Raw genomic sequence first — 16,391 nt, 5'->3', positions numbered from 1 at the left:
ATATTTATAAATTTTGTAATATAAAATCATTAAAAAATTAGTGTGATGTATAATAGATGATAAAATTGTCACAAATATTTCTACTCAGTGAAGTAAAAGATAAATCAAGGTTATGTGTAATTACCTGAAAACTGATTCTGCTTTGCAAACAAAATACATATCTTTGAAGCAGATCTATTTGTTAATTATACATATCACAATAAATTTGGAGAAGTAGCTTAATGGCAATGTATAGTTAAAATCAATGTTTAACAATAAAAAAATTTAAGATATACTCAGCTAATATGCAATACTGTGTGGAAAAACAATTGTCAATGCTTTTAAGAAGACTAAGCAGTTGTCTCACATTACAAAAAATGAAGTTTTCCAGTGGGTGCACAATAATTATTATTATCATTTTAATAAAAACATACTATTTCAGAATTAGTTCGAGAACTTCAACATAGACAGTCTTGACGTTAATCAAGATCATGATTGATTTTAAAACCTAACAATTTTTTTTTTTCTCTTCCCTCTACTGAGAAATTTATACGATGTTTATAGATGTGACACGACAGAAAAATACATTTAGCGCATCAATATATTTTACACTAACATCAACTTTTGCTACAGCATATTAGAAAGTTAAATTTTTTTGCACACTATTTACATATTTTTACATAATCATGACTTAGAGTAAGGGATAGTCAGGGGTTGGGGGAAAGCAATCAAAAATATTAACTTGGTGCTGTCCTCCTCCTTTACCTAAACTAGATGTAGGCTGATTACAGTGAATAAATCTTGCATCTTTTTGGTTACTGGAAACATTCATGAAAAATGGAAGTGGAGAAAGGGAAGCTGGTACCTCCAAAGGGCTGTCTTTCCACAATAAAGGAGTGGCACATCCCTGATCAAGACTGCTACTGTGCAGACTGTCCCCAACTGAAGAAAGCTGTGAATGTTTTACAGGAGTGGCTGGATTAAGAGAATCAATAAATTTTTCTTCTGTAGGATTTTCACTTAAAAGGGGATCAAATTCACTGCATATACTACTCAGATCATTTTGATCAGAAGTATTACTCCATTCTTCTCTGGAAGACTTTGGTTCTGTAGTACTTGCTATTCTTTTACAGTAGTTCCACTCCACATTAGGTGGTTCTCGAATATCTGAAGATTTATGAGAAAATATTGCATCAGACTGAAGTGGAAAAGTAGATGCACTCCAGAATGTGTGATTTGGTGAAGGCACAGAAAGGCTTGAATGTACACCATCAAAATTTATCAGTGTTTCATTACTAACTTTCTCACCATTATAAGAACAGTACTGGTCACTGTTGTCACAGACGTGTCTAAAAGTTGTCGGCAATAGAGCCTCGGGGTTAATGTTAAAATTGTTTCTATCTGGAATACGAGAAACAAAATCTGAAGGTAAACTTTGGTATCTCTTAATATCTAATGAAGAATTTGTAAGTCTACATAGTACATCCTGAGAAAGATCACATTGTAATGAGCCACCTAAATCATTTCCTAACTGTTGTCTTTGATGGGCAGTATGTACATGTTTTTCCAATAGCTTAACCTTTGCTTGCTCTGCTGTTAACTCTAGTTTTGTCCCTTCTGATATGACCTGCAGTTCTTCTTTATCCTTTAACAGCTTTTTCACTTGTTCTCTGAGCTCCTTCTCTGATTTTGTTTCCTGGGCTTTTTTCAAAGCCTTCTTCTGTTCAAGCTTGGTATGAAGAGCTTCATTTTCTAATATATAACTCAAAAGCTGACGCTGCAGTTCTATAACATTAGTTTCTTGAAGAACAGCTGATGTCTTAGAATAATTTTCTTGACTGCCTAGCCTCCCTCTGCTTCGCATTAGTTTTTCAAGGCTAGGCTGCCTTACCACTGACTTGTTAATACCTCCATCAAGTAAAACATTTCTGTTTTGGCAGGAATTGTTTTTACAAACTGCCCATGGAGACCATGTATTCGTACTTCAAGCTGCTGTTTTTCTGAAAGTACCATTCCTAATTTTTCCTCTAATTTTTTCTTATCCTCACCCAAAAGGTCTGCTGTTAATTTTAGCTCATTAAACTGCTTTTCCAGGGTATTTTTTTCTGCCCTCACTAAAGACAGTTGCTTCTGTAAATTTACTTTTTCTGTAAGAAGTGCATCTAGATTAAAGGTACTTATGTTGCTATTATCACCTGAAGGGAAGTTAAGTTGTTGTTTCTCCATTTCTTCCACTCGTTTACAAAGCAAAATTCCTTTTTGACCAATTACATCCAAAAGAACTAGGAGCTCATCCTCCTTGTTTGAATTATATGCTTTTCTATTGCTGCCAACATTTAATTCATAGCCAGGAAAACTTGTATCATTACCTTGATCTCTGTAATCTGTGTCCACTCCACTATCTTCTTTCATGCTTTCACAACGCTTTTCACATTCAGGTTTTCCAGAATGAGGTAAAGTTATAACTTCAGATGCTTTAATGTCTTTCTCTCCCTCCTTATTCTTCGAGGACTTAGAATGTATATGGTTGAATTTTGCTGGTAATGAATTATCTTTGGTTAAATACTTTAAATATCCTGGATATGAAAAAGGTGTTGGTAAAGGTTTTGTTAAAGAGAGATGTTTTGTTACAGACTGCTGTTTTGGTAATGAAGAAAATGACTTATCAGAACAGCAACCACTAGTAGGAGAAGCTTCTGAGTTAGAATATAGATTAGCTGGACAGCTAATTGGAGAATTTTCTTTTAATATATGACATTGCATACATGAACAGCAAACATCACCCTGTCTTGATCTTCTTCTAAGGCTTTCATGCGATTTTTCAATTCCTATAAAATATAGGCAACATGTAAGTGCATCATCAAAGAAACAGTAAATTATATATATACAGGTATGTACTGACTTTATGCACTGACCTTTTTCAGAATGAAATATAATGATTTTGGATATATAAAATAAAATTATTAAAAACAGAAAATGTTTTTTTAAAAAATATTTTGTAAATATATAAATAATATTTAAATAGTAAATTTTTAAATAGTTAAAAAGCAGGTTATGTTAACACTAATTTAATACATTTCTTTGATTCTGCTATAATGCGTTTGGTAAACTCAGCTTTTTTGTTTATTTAATACTTCAGTATCACACCTTAACAATAAACAATATGCACAATGTTGCCCTTTGCTGCTCTTCATAGGAGGGTATTCCTTTTCCCATCATTCTGAATATGATGCTGGTCTTTTTGGCAATTTCATGGGCATACATGAAGAAATTGATAAACCTTACGTAATGGAACTTGCCCCCTTTACTGCTTTTGTATGGTCATGATGAAATTAAATTAGAAAGAATATAAGTGTTAAAAACATTAAAATAAAATCCCATTGAGGAAAGCACACCTTTCTCTAATGTTCATTATGCAGAACTGCTCCATGTTTAAAATCAAACTGCTGAACCAAGAGTTCAAATAACATCATCAGTTGGTTTATGAATAATAAGAGGAAGGCATGTTGTGAATATACAAGTATTAGTTACCATGGTGTAACTTGAACATGTGCATTGAGAATTACATATTATTTAAGTTCCACATTAATGAAAAGGTAGAAATTTAGTACTGAGAACAGCAAACTGTGTATTATGTTTGAACCATTCTATTGCTAATTACTTGTAGTTAATTTATAACTACAAGTTATATTTGATATTTATAACTAGAAGTTATTTAAAATTAGCTTGGTTAACAACTAATTTTGTATCATGAAAAGGAATATATCATTTATTTTCATTCCTTATAAGTATCCTCCATTTTGCCTGAACATATAGTTATGCGTATCAACTTGGCTGTTAATGAAGTGAAAAAACATTTAGGTGGCCACCAATTCCCTTCTCTTCATCATGAAATCTTCACTAAAATACCAAGAATTGGAATTTAATAGGGAAAATGAAACATGCAAAGTGAAAACTTGACACTCGTGTAACAAAAACTTATGTAAGGAAAATTCTATATTAAAAAAATTAACGATAAAATTAAATTAGAAAAAATATAAGAATATAACCCCATTTCTCTTCAGGTCTGAGGGCTGTCAGCAGCATGGTCTGATGATGGGTATCGGCAAGATACTTGAAACGTCACACTATTGTATATATTAGTTTAGGCTATGCTTAATAAAATATATATTAAGAACTCCACGTGGTAAAAGAGTGGTTAATTATATATATTAATAATTCTTATCTTAATAAAGTTTAACTTAAATCAGTTTGTCAGTCGTGAATAGAAAATATAAAGTAGTATGCAATCTGAAGCTCAAAATTTGTTTTCCAAACTCCAGTTTATTTGCCATTTAAATCTTTATTTTTATTTAAATGTTCTAAAATCCAAAAAATCTCAGGACAACTAAGTGTGATGGTGCAGCAGAGAAACATTCACAATTCAATTACTTTTAATTGTATTATATTATGTACATATATTTATCACCTTTTTGTAACTATCAATTCAGACTACTACTCTGAGAACACAAGAAAACTTAAAATAGACAATCTCCAGTGTGTGTGTGTGTGGCAAAGAAATTAAAGCACTCAATTTACGTCTCAAAACAAGCCATGTATGACTGGTATAGAAAAATGACAGGCTACCAATCTCCAGTGACCGAATATGTGAAGAAGTGAATAACACTGAACAATGAGTTTTATACAAACCTGTTTTGATATCTGTGAACAGAGACTTAAACTTCATGCTGGGTGCAATCAGTTACACTGTCTGAAGAACCCCAGGTGGTACCATATTTTACTCTGATTAAGAAACTACAATTCCAACTTCAATGCATAAAATTCAACAAACCAGTCTGTAAAATACTCAAAATTACTTCCACCTTTACCAAGAACTACATTAGAATGACTGATTTTGTACTGGGTTTCTTAACACCACTGTACATGCCACTAAATAAATTAAATACCAAAGAGGAGGTTAGTATAGCTACGAAACTAAAACTGTATAAATTTTAATAAGACAAAAAATAAAATAAAAAAAGGAATAAAACTATCAGGTTTTCTTAACTATGAATACAGAAACTGCTTCTTGACCATTAACTTAAAATATGCATCATCTGTTATAAAACATAGATAACTATGCACCTTCATTTTGCAAATAAACTGAATCCAACTGGGTGGTGCAAACCTTTTATATCTAGTGATCTCCACTTCAACTGACTTGTTCAACATGAACCACTTTCCTTAACCTCACTTTCATAATATTTAATTTGCTATATAAAATGAAGAAAATATACACACTGAGTGGAAAGTTCAGTTTATTATGTTACAGCTCTAACACCTAGTAGAGTTATACCACCACAAGAATGAACTCAAGGTCACAACCAGATGCAGTCTATTTTAGGGTACCTTGATTTTTAGATTAATTTTAACAAAATCTAATCATATAAATGTATAATGAAATATACCAAATCAATTCTGATCTCTATATAACATAAATATAATATCTGCATTCACCCTCTTTTTCCCTACTTCACTAATTTCTATATTTTTTAAATACAGTGCATGCCGGTGACCTTGAGTTCATTTTCTGGTAGTTGGACTATAACACCCTTAGCTGTCAAACCATGTGTGAAGTCATGGGGGTATCACCTCTATGAATATGCTTGCCCCACTCACAAATGCATCCTACATATGCTTCAGATTTGATGGTGGTGGGTCCTTTTCACAAATACTTTTTTTTTTGCATGTCATCACACAGGTGTTGAAAACCAGGCTGAATGAGCAGGCCAATAATGTAGAATAAAGTCATCTTCATGCTCCTGGAACCATTTTTCAGTGTTCATATCTTATGACATGGTGCATTATCCTGCTGAAGTAACTGTTACCAGATGGATAAACAGAGAGCCTGTAGGTATGCATCTGGTTGACAAGTATGTTCAAGTATGCTATAGCACTCAAACATTAGGGAACCTAACCCGCCATGGTATCAGGGATGTAACATGTGCCACTGAAAACACTCCCCACTAAATAACGATACCTCCAGCACCAGTATGTAATGTCGGGCACCAGATATGATGTGTCTTTAATTTATGCTGATTTCACCATGCAACAAATAGAACCAAGATCCAAGAGACCAGCTTTTCTCAATTTGGGGAAACTGGGAAATGATTTCCCTATTTTGGGGAAGACATTGGCTGGTTGGCTAGATCTTGGTTCTATATGTTGCATAGTGAAAGCAGAATAAATTAAGCTTCAGTTTTTAGCTAAAAACAACTGGTCATAGTCTGTTTACCCACCTTTTTTCCAATATTCAATACCAGCATTGGTGCTCCTCTGCTGCTATATCATGGAGTCACATGATATAGCAGCAGAGGCTGCTACAGATATAGCTGCATCTATCATGGAGTCACAACACTGTTTTGATATATCCCTTTTTAAAGGACTGTTATACTGCACTCTCATTTGACAGATTGTGGCCAATCTGTTAGACTACACAATCTATTCACTTTTCATCATCTTTGTTGCTGACACTGGCCAGTGACATCAACAAGCTGTCACTGGCCAGTGCTGCTGATACCACAAGGATGTGCTACTATCATACCATGCTCAAGTACACTTGGGTTACACCATTAGTTCATTCTCTGACTGAATCAAACACACAATGCTTTGATATCTGACTCTTTATACTGACTAGTATAAATATGTGACACTATCTCTCAGGGATCGATCTTTTCCTTGGATGATGGAGACAATAAACACTGGCCACTCAGTGTACATTGCAATCTAATTTATTATTTATACTTGTAATATACATTAGAATCAAAACAAATTTTCTATAGATTCATATTTTTATATACAGATGAAAAAATGTTGTTACCAAAATAAACACAATTAAAAAAAAAAAAAAAAGAAAAAAAGAGCATAATGAAAGATTCAAATTGATATTATAAATGACACCTGAGAAGGCTGAACTTGATTTATGAAACAACTGTGAATGATTTCTGACTATCACTCAACCTACTTTGGTTAGAAGTCATATTGCTTTTCTATGACAATACACACATGATCACACTGTACACAGCTGTGAGGGCTGTTCAAGAAGAATGAAACCTATGACTTAAGAGATCTTTGCGAAGTCTCGGTTCAAATGACTAAAAAAACAAACTATATTGTCACCAAGGATCTATGACCTACCAAACACTGTTTATTAAACATTCTAAAGAACCTATTTTTCTCCAAGTCTTTATTGTAATACTAAATTCTACGAGGTTAATCGATAAAGATGCTTCAATTTAAAATGCATATATTTTTAAATATACTCAGTACAGGAATGATTTTGGTGGTAATTATCACCCCAGACTCGTATGGCATCTTGTTATCAAGATGGTACACACACTTGCATGACATATATTCACAATGAAAACATTTCATGCTACTGGTAATGTAAATGCAGTACAATTTTCTGTGAAAATTGCAATTGCAAGGAATGTCCAAGCTGGTCACAAATTAAAATAACTCTAATTTTAATCTCTGACTGGAAATACTTATTTCTTATATGGATAAGAAATATTTTCTTATTTCTTTATCTTATCTTCTTATTATATTTTCTTATTTCTTTATCTCTTATTTCTTATAAATACTTATATGGAAATACTTATTTCCAGTCAGAGATTAAAATTAGAGTTATTTTAATATTTTAACACACAATTATTTTATGTGTTAATGCCAAATTATCCTCGATAACACAGTGCATGTTAATGGGAGATCCTTGAAAAAGAAAGACTTCATCCTGTTTTTATATAATGTGGGTGTTTAGTTCAAGAAAACTCTTTCAACAGGATGAGGCTAGACCACATACAGCACGTGCAATTTGAATGCCTTTAATGAGTATTCTGGTGATTGCATTATCTTGAATCACTTCCCTGGACATTTTGGCTAAGGATGGTTTCAGCCACCATATTCTCCTGACCTCAACCCTAATTACTTTTTATCAGAATATAAGAAAGACCATGCATGCATACATAAACAATCCCCCTTTTGCAATGAACTTAAATAGAGAAGCATCTATTATCATCAGAATCACCCACAGTGAAGGCACTGTGTATGCATAACTGCTAATTTTCAATGTGCACTATCTTGATCTTAGATGTTGGTAGTGGCACCAGCCATTACCAGGATCAAATATATTTTCCGCTGATATATTATTCTCCAAAGTCTACAGTAGTAAACCAAATTCACTCCTATAATTATATGTAAAAATGATTTAAGAGTGAATATAATATATACAGTCATCGAAAAAGGTGTCCTTGATTTCCTTTTAATTATCTTCAGAAATATTTGATTGATTGCTGTGATTGTAGCATCAAATAGTGTGGTAACTCACTAAGTTTTATTTGATACCTTAATAATGACCTTGGCTGTGCCGTGAGTGTGTGCAGAACTGCCTCCTATGCGCACTGCCTCAGTCAGTGTTAGTAAGATGGTGACCGTGCAACAGAAAGCGCAGTGTGTGTGTGTGTGTGTGTGTTGTGGTACGCTGAATTTAAATCTGTCACAACAGTGCAATGTCAATACCAATGTACTTACACACAAGACTAATACGTTGGTTTAACCAGTTTAAGGAAACTGGCAGTGGCCATCTTACTGACACTGACTGAGGTGGTGCATGTAGAAGTCATTCTGTGCACACTCATGGCACAGCCAAGGTCATTGTTGAGGTGTCAAATAAAACTTAGTGAGTTACCACACTATTTGCTGCTACTATCATAGCAATTGATCAAATATTTCCAAAGATAATTAAAAGGGAAATAATGGACACCTTTTCGATGACCCTGTATAAAAAAATTAAGTAATTTAGAATGAACTGTTTTTTTTTTTTTTAAATTCAATATATGTAATGTATGTAATTCAATGGACTCTGATGTGTATAATAAATATTCTATTTCACATATTTCTAAACTTTTTTTTTTTTTTAATATTTCTCATGACTCCTCAAAAACATTTCATGATGCTTTCTTCTCATTCACGCCCTCCGAAACAGAAAATTCCCTTAGGCAACATTACAATATTCACACTGTACACCACCAATGACCTAACTCATCATTTTCCACACACACACACACACACACACTATATATTCTTCCAACTTTAAATGGGTATCTTCTGTATTTCACCTCCCCGTACTGTAATTTTTTATAGAAATTAATTTCATAAAATCAATTTATAATAGCATATATGCATGTAAATGCTGTGTTATTACACTTTAAGTTTGTAAGAAAATGGTAATATTTGTAATCAGAAATGTACCCTACAAATAATTGCTCAAAGTCTCCCTGGAGATGGGGGGGGGGGGGGCAAAGTTCGGTAAATACCGATAAACTGATGGAAATCCAACTTTTTTTTTTTTTTAATTAAAAAAAAAAACAAATAAGAATGGATATTCCTGGGGAAAAGGAGGGAGTGGGGGGAATTCGGCCGCTGATGCCCCAACTCTTGTTAGAAGATAGGGTATTGGGCAATAGGAAGGCTATGTGAGATTTTCTTTATTACCCACATTTAGCTGTGCTGGCTGTATAATTGCAGCTGTTTTATTATTTTTTTCCCCTCAGATGAAATAAGTTTGTTTGTTTCCAGAAGAATACCAATGACGTGCAGCAGTGTAACGAGGGTATGATGTGGCCCCAGCCACAAGCATGGATCCATTCTAGGTGCCTAATGGAGTCAGACAGAATAACTGAACTTACAATTTATTTTAAACTATGACAATTATCACTAAGGACTCTTTTTAAATAAAAAAAAACCTCATGGATAATAATTTTATAATTTAAATAATAATTCAAAAATATTATAATTTAATCATTTTTATGAAAACAAAGCGGCATCTGATATTCTGCCTGAGGTGTCAAAATTCCTTGTTAAAATAGAAATATATCCCAGTAATTATTATTTAATTTATGTATTAATAATTCGGTTAAAGAATACAGAAATATTTAAATTCATGAGAAAGACAGACACATACCTGAATTGACACGAGTGATTTCGCCTGTTCCCGTATGAGAAAATAGATAGGACCGCTGATGGCCATGTTTCCGTCTCTTGTCCCGTCACCTGCCGCCTGTCCAACTTCCGTACCATGCATACATCGTTCAGTAGCATGTTGGCACGCACCGTCTCTTTCTCCTGTCTGAAAGAAGATGACGAACGCTATCAGTTAGCGGAAGGCTAGAGATAATAGTTCTTAACTATTAAGAAACAAGGGGAGGGAATAAAGTGAATGTGTGCACGAGGGAAGTTATTAGTTTCGCTACGGCACACTGGCAGGTAGTTAATGGGGCTGTCACGACGCCGAATTTAAGAAATTTTGCTTCTGCTACTTAAAAAAAAATAATAATAAAACAAAGGCAGTAGTAAGGCGATTACATATTAAGCAGCGGGTATGACATTTTTCAATGATTGCTTTCCAATCACAATATCTTACACAATGACTAATAATCTCTTCAACTAACGATGTCAATCCAGCTGCATACATTGTATGCATTAGCTACAGCTATTCGCACCTGCTGCTTGTCCAACTTTCATTTTATAATTAACTACAACACTGCACACAATTTCAGTAAGTTAAAATAGTTCAGACTGAAGCAAATAAAAAAAAAAACCTTCACATTTTACTTCCGTAATCTTTTTAATATTTTTTAAAACTGTTTTCACATTAACTGTTGGAAATAAATGTAAAATAGTGCAGATCAGTGCTTGTCAACCATTTTTTGAACGCGAAACCCTTTTACAAACACATTTTTATCACAAAATCGCAATACATATAAAAAAAAAAACACAATAATATACATCTCTAAAAATTAAAAAAAAAAAAAAACATTATAAAAACTCTCGGGTAGAATTCGTAACGTTTGCATGCATGTATAATATACTAAGATAACGCATCAAAAGAACAATCTGGTACCTCTTTCCGATTGATCGTTGTGAATATCAGTGATTGACATGCCTAGCCCACTATGGTTAATCTTAGTTAGGGTGTTTATGCCCCCCCCCCTTCCGCTGTTTTAATATCGGGAACACATTTTCCGCTTTTAAAAGAGTGGCAAGGGAGGGAAAAATACTCAAAGACTAACCAATTTTTCGCTACTGCAGTTCAGTTTTAATATTTACGTAGTTAAAAAAAATAATAAAAAAACATTAAGGGATATATTCAAATAACAAAAGCAAATGTTCTGTATTTACGAACTTTGGAAAACGTAAAAATATTAACTGTCAATCGACGTGGCTGCCATTTTCTAGACGTGCATCTACCATCACTTGGACTTTTCATTCAGGGGAATGATAGCTAAAATATTTAAATAAGTTAAAGAAAATAACGATTCGATAGCATATCATTATTTTTTAATCTGTTACAGCAATTTGCATGTAAACAAGGTGTTTTAATTAAAAGGCATCTTATGTCGCTTACTTTTAGATTTGGGCTATTTTTTCTGAACCGTTTTTGTCATACTTGAACAGAAATTTTTAAATTGACGTTAAAACCTCACTAAGTGTTACCATTTAGATTTTACAATTTATAAATTTAATTTTGTCTGATTAACTGTTGTTTTTTTTTTTTTTTTTTCTTAACTGCGGAAACCGTTCTCAGTTTTATTCGTTCCCAGGTTTAGTCTAAAAATGTCATCGCTGTACTTCTGAAACTAAAGTAAGTTAAGCCATAATAATAATTAGTATTATTATACTATTATTATTTCTTCCTGATTGGTATTTTTCCATCTCGTGACGGGTATTGCTGCCAAGTATACAGTGCGATTGTTATATCTGGTGTTACTGTTGGTCGAGGAACTCTGACTGTCCTACAGGTGATCAGGATTGGAACTTTCTGGAGTTTCTTGTAGGTGTTCACTGGGAGACCTATTGCTGCTAGGCTATTATGTAGGGTCTTTGGCACCATACTGGTGGTTGACACGATGAACAGGTTCATCGTTACTTCGTGCATATGCCACATCTCTTTGATCTCCTGTCTTAGGTTCGTGTACTTCCTGAATTTTTTCTAATGGGTTTTCTGGAGGTTGCTAGTGTTGGGCACTGCTATTTCCTCGCTAGCTTCTGATGTATTATTCTGGCTACCTGGTAGTGTCTACGAATGTACCCAGTCTGGATGATCATTTTGCATCCCCCTGTGATGTGTTCGATCGTTTCTGAGGCCAGGTGGCATCTTCGACACGTGTCATCTGACACTCCGGGCACCTTGGCGATGTATTTTCTATAGTTTCTGGTGTTGATTACCCGGTCTTGGATGGCTAGATGAAGCCTTCAGTCTCGGGGAAGAGCGACCCGCTTGTGAGCCATGCATTGGAAGCAATTTTATCTGTGATCTTGATGGAGGTCATTGTAGTGTCTGTAATAGTGTTCTCATTGCTCATCTTTCTAGCTTCATTTATGCCATCTGGGGACTCCTCGCTTAGGTTGAGTGGGGTATACCGCTTGTCTATCTTCCTTATGGCCTGGTAGAGTGCTGCTGTGTGTTTTTGGAAGTAATCCTTCAGATTATAACTATCACTGTTTTCTGTTGCTCGATAAGGTCTATCAGACCCCTTCCTCCATCTTTCCGAGCCACCAACATCCCCCCACCCCCGTCTGACTTCGGGTGGTGTTGGTGGCTCTTGATCGTCATTGTCCTTCTCACGATATCCTCCGGCTCGGTGTTAGTCCAATCTATGACCCTGAAGGAGTATGTTAGCACTGGGGCTGCATTTTAACTGTGTTCTCTCCAATTCAGCTTTGCTTTCAGGAGGTTTCTGAGTCTCTGATGGTATTTTCCGGTAAGGCAAGCCTTAATTTCCTTGTGCTCTAACTGCTGAGCCTGCATTATCCCCAGGTATTTGTGAGTCTCTCTCTCTGTCATTGGCTTTTGTAAGGACCTGTCCTTACAACTGTTAATAATAAAAAAATTTGAGGGTTATTGATATTGAAATATTATTAAGGAAAATTAATACAGACAACCAATTTGAAATATATATGGTCAAAAACTAATAACTGAAAGTGTGTAGGATAGTTCAGATAAATCAAGGATTAATTGTGCTCGTTACGCCTATTACCTTAAGCAAGAGGAAGATTAACGTAGCAACGGGGGGGGGGAAGCGTTTCGAACACGCGATACAATAGGAAACACTGATGGAGCAGACCGTAGTTAATGAGCTCAGATCAGAGTTAACATTTCGCCCTAAAGAACAATGAGCTGAAACAAAAATAAATAAGATAGAGATGGAGCTCAGTAATGGAGGTATTCATGATATTTAAGTGCACACTTTAAAATTTCACGGGGGCAATTAACGACAGGTGTATCAAGGCCAATACAGGGCATAGATGGGCAAACACAAAGACGATCTAGAAACTCCAAAATTACAGGAATTTCCAGTTGCCTTTCTAAAATATTCTAGGAATTGCTGGAAACAAGTAGCCCTCTCTAAAAAGGATGGAAGACACGCCCTCGAAGAGTATTGGAGACGAATGGGAATCACAGGGGAAGGGATGTACTGGTCAGTGATTGGTCTGAACGAAAAAGCGCAGGAAATTTTGAAATTCAGAGTGAGGAGAAGGATAAGTTTTTTTGAGGTAGTCTTTGAAAGTGGGTAGAGGAAGACAGTCGTGGGGCAGAGTCGTTGCTGAGTTTGGGGGAGATGGTTGGGTAGTCTTTGGAAGTGCGTAGAGGAAATTAAATAAAGTAAGAAATAAACATAAATAAAAAATAACCCCCCCCCCCCACAATTGGCGAGCGTAGCCAGGATAATTCTTCATGACGGAAGGCTGAGTTCAGAACGACAAAAAAAAAAAAAAAAAATATATATATATATGTAATCCAGTTGCTGAAACTGAAAGAAAAAATTCAGCTGGCGAGCCAGAAAGTGAAAAGTGAAACAGCAACTATTTAAAGTGGGTACTGAATTAGAATTGTTCTTGTGTTTTAGAATTAGATGAAATAAGTTATAGAATAAGAAGGGTATTGATAACAAATAACTAGTTAATTAGACTGTTAGATAAACCCCACCTCAAAAGATAAGTCATGGCTACAAGGAGAGGTAGGGAAAGAGAAGGAGTTGAAAATAATAATGGACAGGAGACATCAATAGAAACAATTGTTAGTATAGGGAATGATAGTAGAGGCACAATTAAGTTAAGGAAATTTTTAAAAGTATTTAAAGGGGAACCATCAGAAAATGTGGAACATTTTCTGAGAAAACTGAAAATGATTAAGGAAAAGGAAGAATTAACGGAACTAGAAATAGTCATGATGGCGGAATTCAAGCTGGAGGGCAGAGCCCAGACTAGGTATTTAGAGGAGACCCAAGGGATGGAAATAGAAACATTAGACGAATTTGAAAAGATATTAAGGAAGTTATTTTCCCCAAAGATCACGTTCCTAGAAGGAATCGGGATATTAAATAATTGTAGTCAAAATAATCGCGAAAGCATAGAAGAATATTACAAAAGATTTTTAAATGTAAAATTAACAACAGAGGTATCGGAAAAGGAAAGTTGCGCGTTTGATAAAATCTTAATGTCCCAATTTATAACAGGAATAAAAGACAGGTATAGGCGGGAGATCCTAAGGAGTAAACCCAATTCATTAGCAGAGGCCCGGGAACTGGCCGTAGAAGAACAAAAATTAGATCTTCAAGGTCGGGGGGCAATAAGAGGGGACGTAAATGTATTAGTTACAGGAGAAGAGACAAAACAAAGGGAAGTCGAAATTAAGTTAGAAGGGCTAGAGAAACAGATAGCGGGAATGGAAATAAAGTTAAATAAATTATTAGAGCAATTAAACACAAAAAAGAATGCACTAGATGAAAATAATAGGCAGGGGGACGAAGGACCGCAAACGGGGCAGAGCACAAGAGGTAAGTATAACGACACAGAGGGGTGGAAAGGGGAAGTTGGAGAAAATAGAAGAAACGGACAGAGGAGGTGTTACATATGTGGGGGTAGGGAACATCTCCCAAGATATTGCCCACACAGGAATAGCCAAAGGGGATACCGGGGAGGTAGTAACCACCGCCACGAGCAAAACCCTGGGAGGCATGAACAAGCACTACACGTAAGCACAGCCAAAGAAAAAAACATATATCTTTAGGCGCTGTAAGTGATAACGGAAGGGAGAAAGACCTGTTATATGTAAAGGGGAGCTTAGGAGGGGTACCAGGTAAATTTCTTGTAGAAACAGGAGCCTCGAGGTCAATTTTAATGTGGGATTACCTCATCAGATACTGCAAAGGGTCAAATAAGGGAGATGTGAGATGTTGCCGCGAATTTCTTGTGAAAGGGGTAGGTGCTGAAGAAATTCACACCAACTATATAGTCAGAGACAAGATAAGATTACAGGGATGTGAAAACATGGTGCCCCATTCATATTTAGTGGCAAATAAAGTAAACAGTCGTCGACATGACTAGGCACGGACCTACTAAAGAAATTAAGAGCCAAGATAGATGTAGGAAGTGGCAGCATTAACTTCGATAGTGATACCCCTGTGAGTAATAAAGTAGGCAGAAGGCGAAAGGCAGGCGGCAAAGCCCAGTATGAGCCAGAGAGAGAGGGGAATCTTCAAAGGGAACGAGTGTGAAAGAATTAGAAGGGTATAAGGCAAACAATTAAGGGAATTGAAGAAGAACAACAAAACTAATAAGAATAATGAGAGAAAGTGTCGAGAAAGTGGAAGGATGTTACACGTGGGAGTTTTGGAAATGAGAGAAAGGGTCAATAGAAAGTCTGAAGGAAAACGTCTCGAAGGGAAGAGAAACATGAAGTTAGCGAACTGTTAAATGAAGTGGAAGAAAGTGGAGGTGAAAAGAATGACAACTTGGTAAATGAATCAACAGAGCCGAAAAGAATCGAATGGCCATGGAACCACAGAACTGAAACTTCCTATGGGGAAAGGGCCCTCAAGTTGAAAGAGATAAACAGGCTACAACAAATGTATTTAGGAGCAGTATTCGATGAAAATATGGGATGGGAGTAGTTTAATGAAGCTTAAAATACGTTTAAGTAATGTCTTGTATATAATTGTATATTAGTAAATTAATAAGAGGAGTTTACCTCAATATAGTACGTGGAACACTTCCGTATGATACCCTCCAGAAATTAAACAAAAAAGAATGCACTAGATGAAAATAATAGTATATACGTACTATATTGAGGTAAACTCCTCTTATTAATTTACTAATATTATTATCAACGTAGAACATATTGAGTATTACAGCTCTGATCCATACTATATAATTGTATATAGAAAATCTAGTAGAGCAAAATAAAGGAGTCGGCGATGTATTTAGTGATAGATCTGAAGGAGAAGGTAAGGTGTTGTTAAAAGTAGGCCAGGAGAGTAGGCTCTCAATCAAGAACTTGTAGAAAAATTTATATACGGGATATAAATTTTAGG

The 16,391-nt window shown here is 35.2% G+C and overlaps 1 protein-coding gene across 5 annotated transcripts in view; it reads right to left on the bottom strand.

Moving 5' to 3' along the window:
* Positions 1–642: 642 nt before the first annotated feature.
* Positions 643–16,391, bottom strand: part of LOC150083733 (uncharacterized) — a 126,070-nt gene continuing 110,321 nt past the window's right edge. For all 5 annotated transcript variants that reach the window (XM_090377453.1, XM_090377449.1, XM_090377452.1 and 2 more), the window contains 2 exons: positions 9,980–10,144; positions 643–2,807 (listed from right to left, as the gene is read on the bottom strand). In XM_090377453.1, coding sequence (XP_090233579.1) covers positions 671–1,843 — 1,173 coding nt within the window. In that variant the 5' untranslated portion in view covers positions 1,844–2,807; positions 9,980–10,144 and the 3' untranslated portion in view covers positions 643–670. The remainder of the gene's footprint in view (positions 2,808–9,979; positions 10,145–16,391) is intronic.

Source organism: Mastigoproctus giganteus, chromosome 7, assembly GCF_048544385.1.
Source record: "Mastigoproctus giganteus isolate SK-2022 chromosome 7, ASM4854438v1, whole genome shotgun sequence".
NCBI lineage: Eukaryota > Metazoa > Arthropoda > Arachnida > Uropygi > Thelyphonidae > Mastigoproctus > Mastigoproctus giganteus.
The sequence above is the reverse complement of the archived record's forward strand: the minus strand, read 5'-3'. Positions and strand labels throughout refer to the sequence as shown.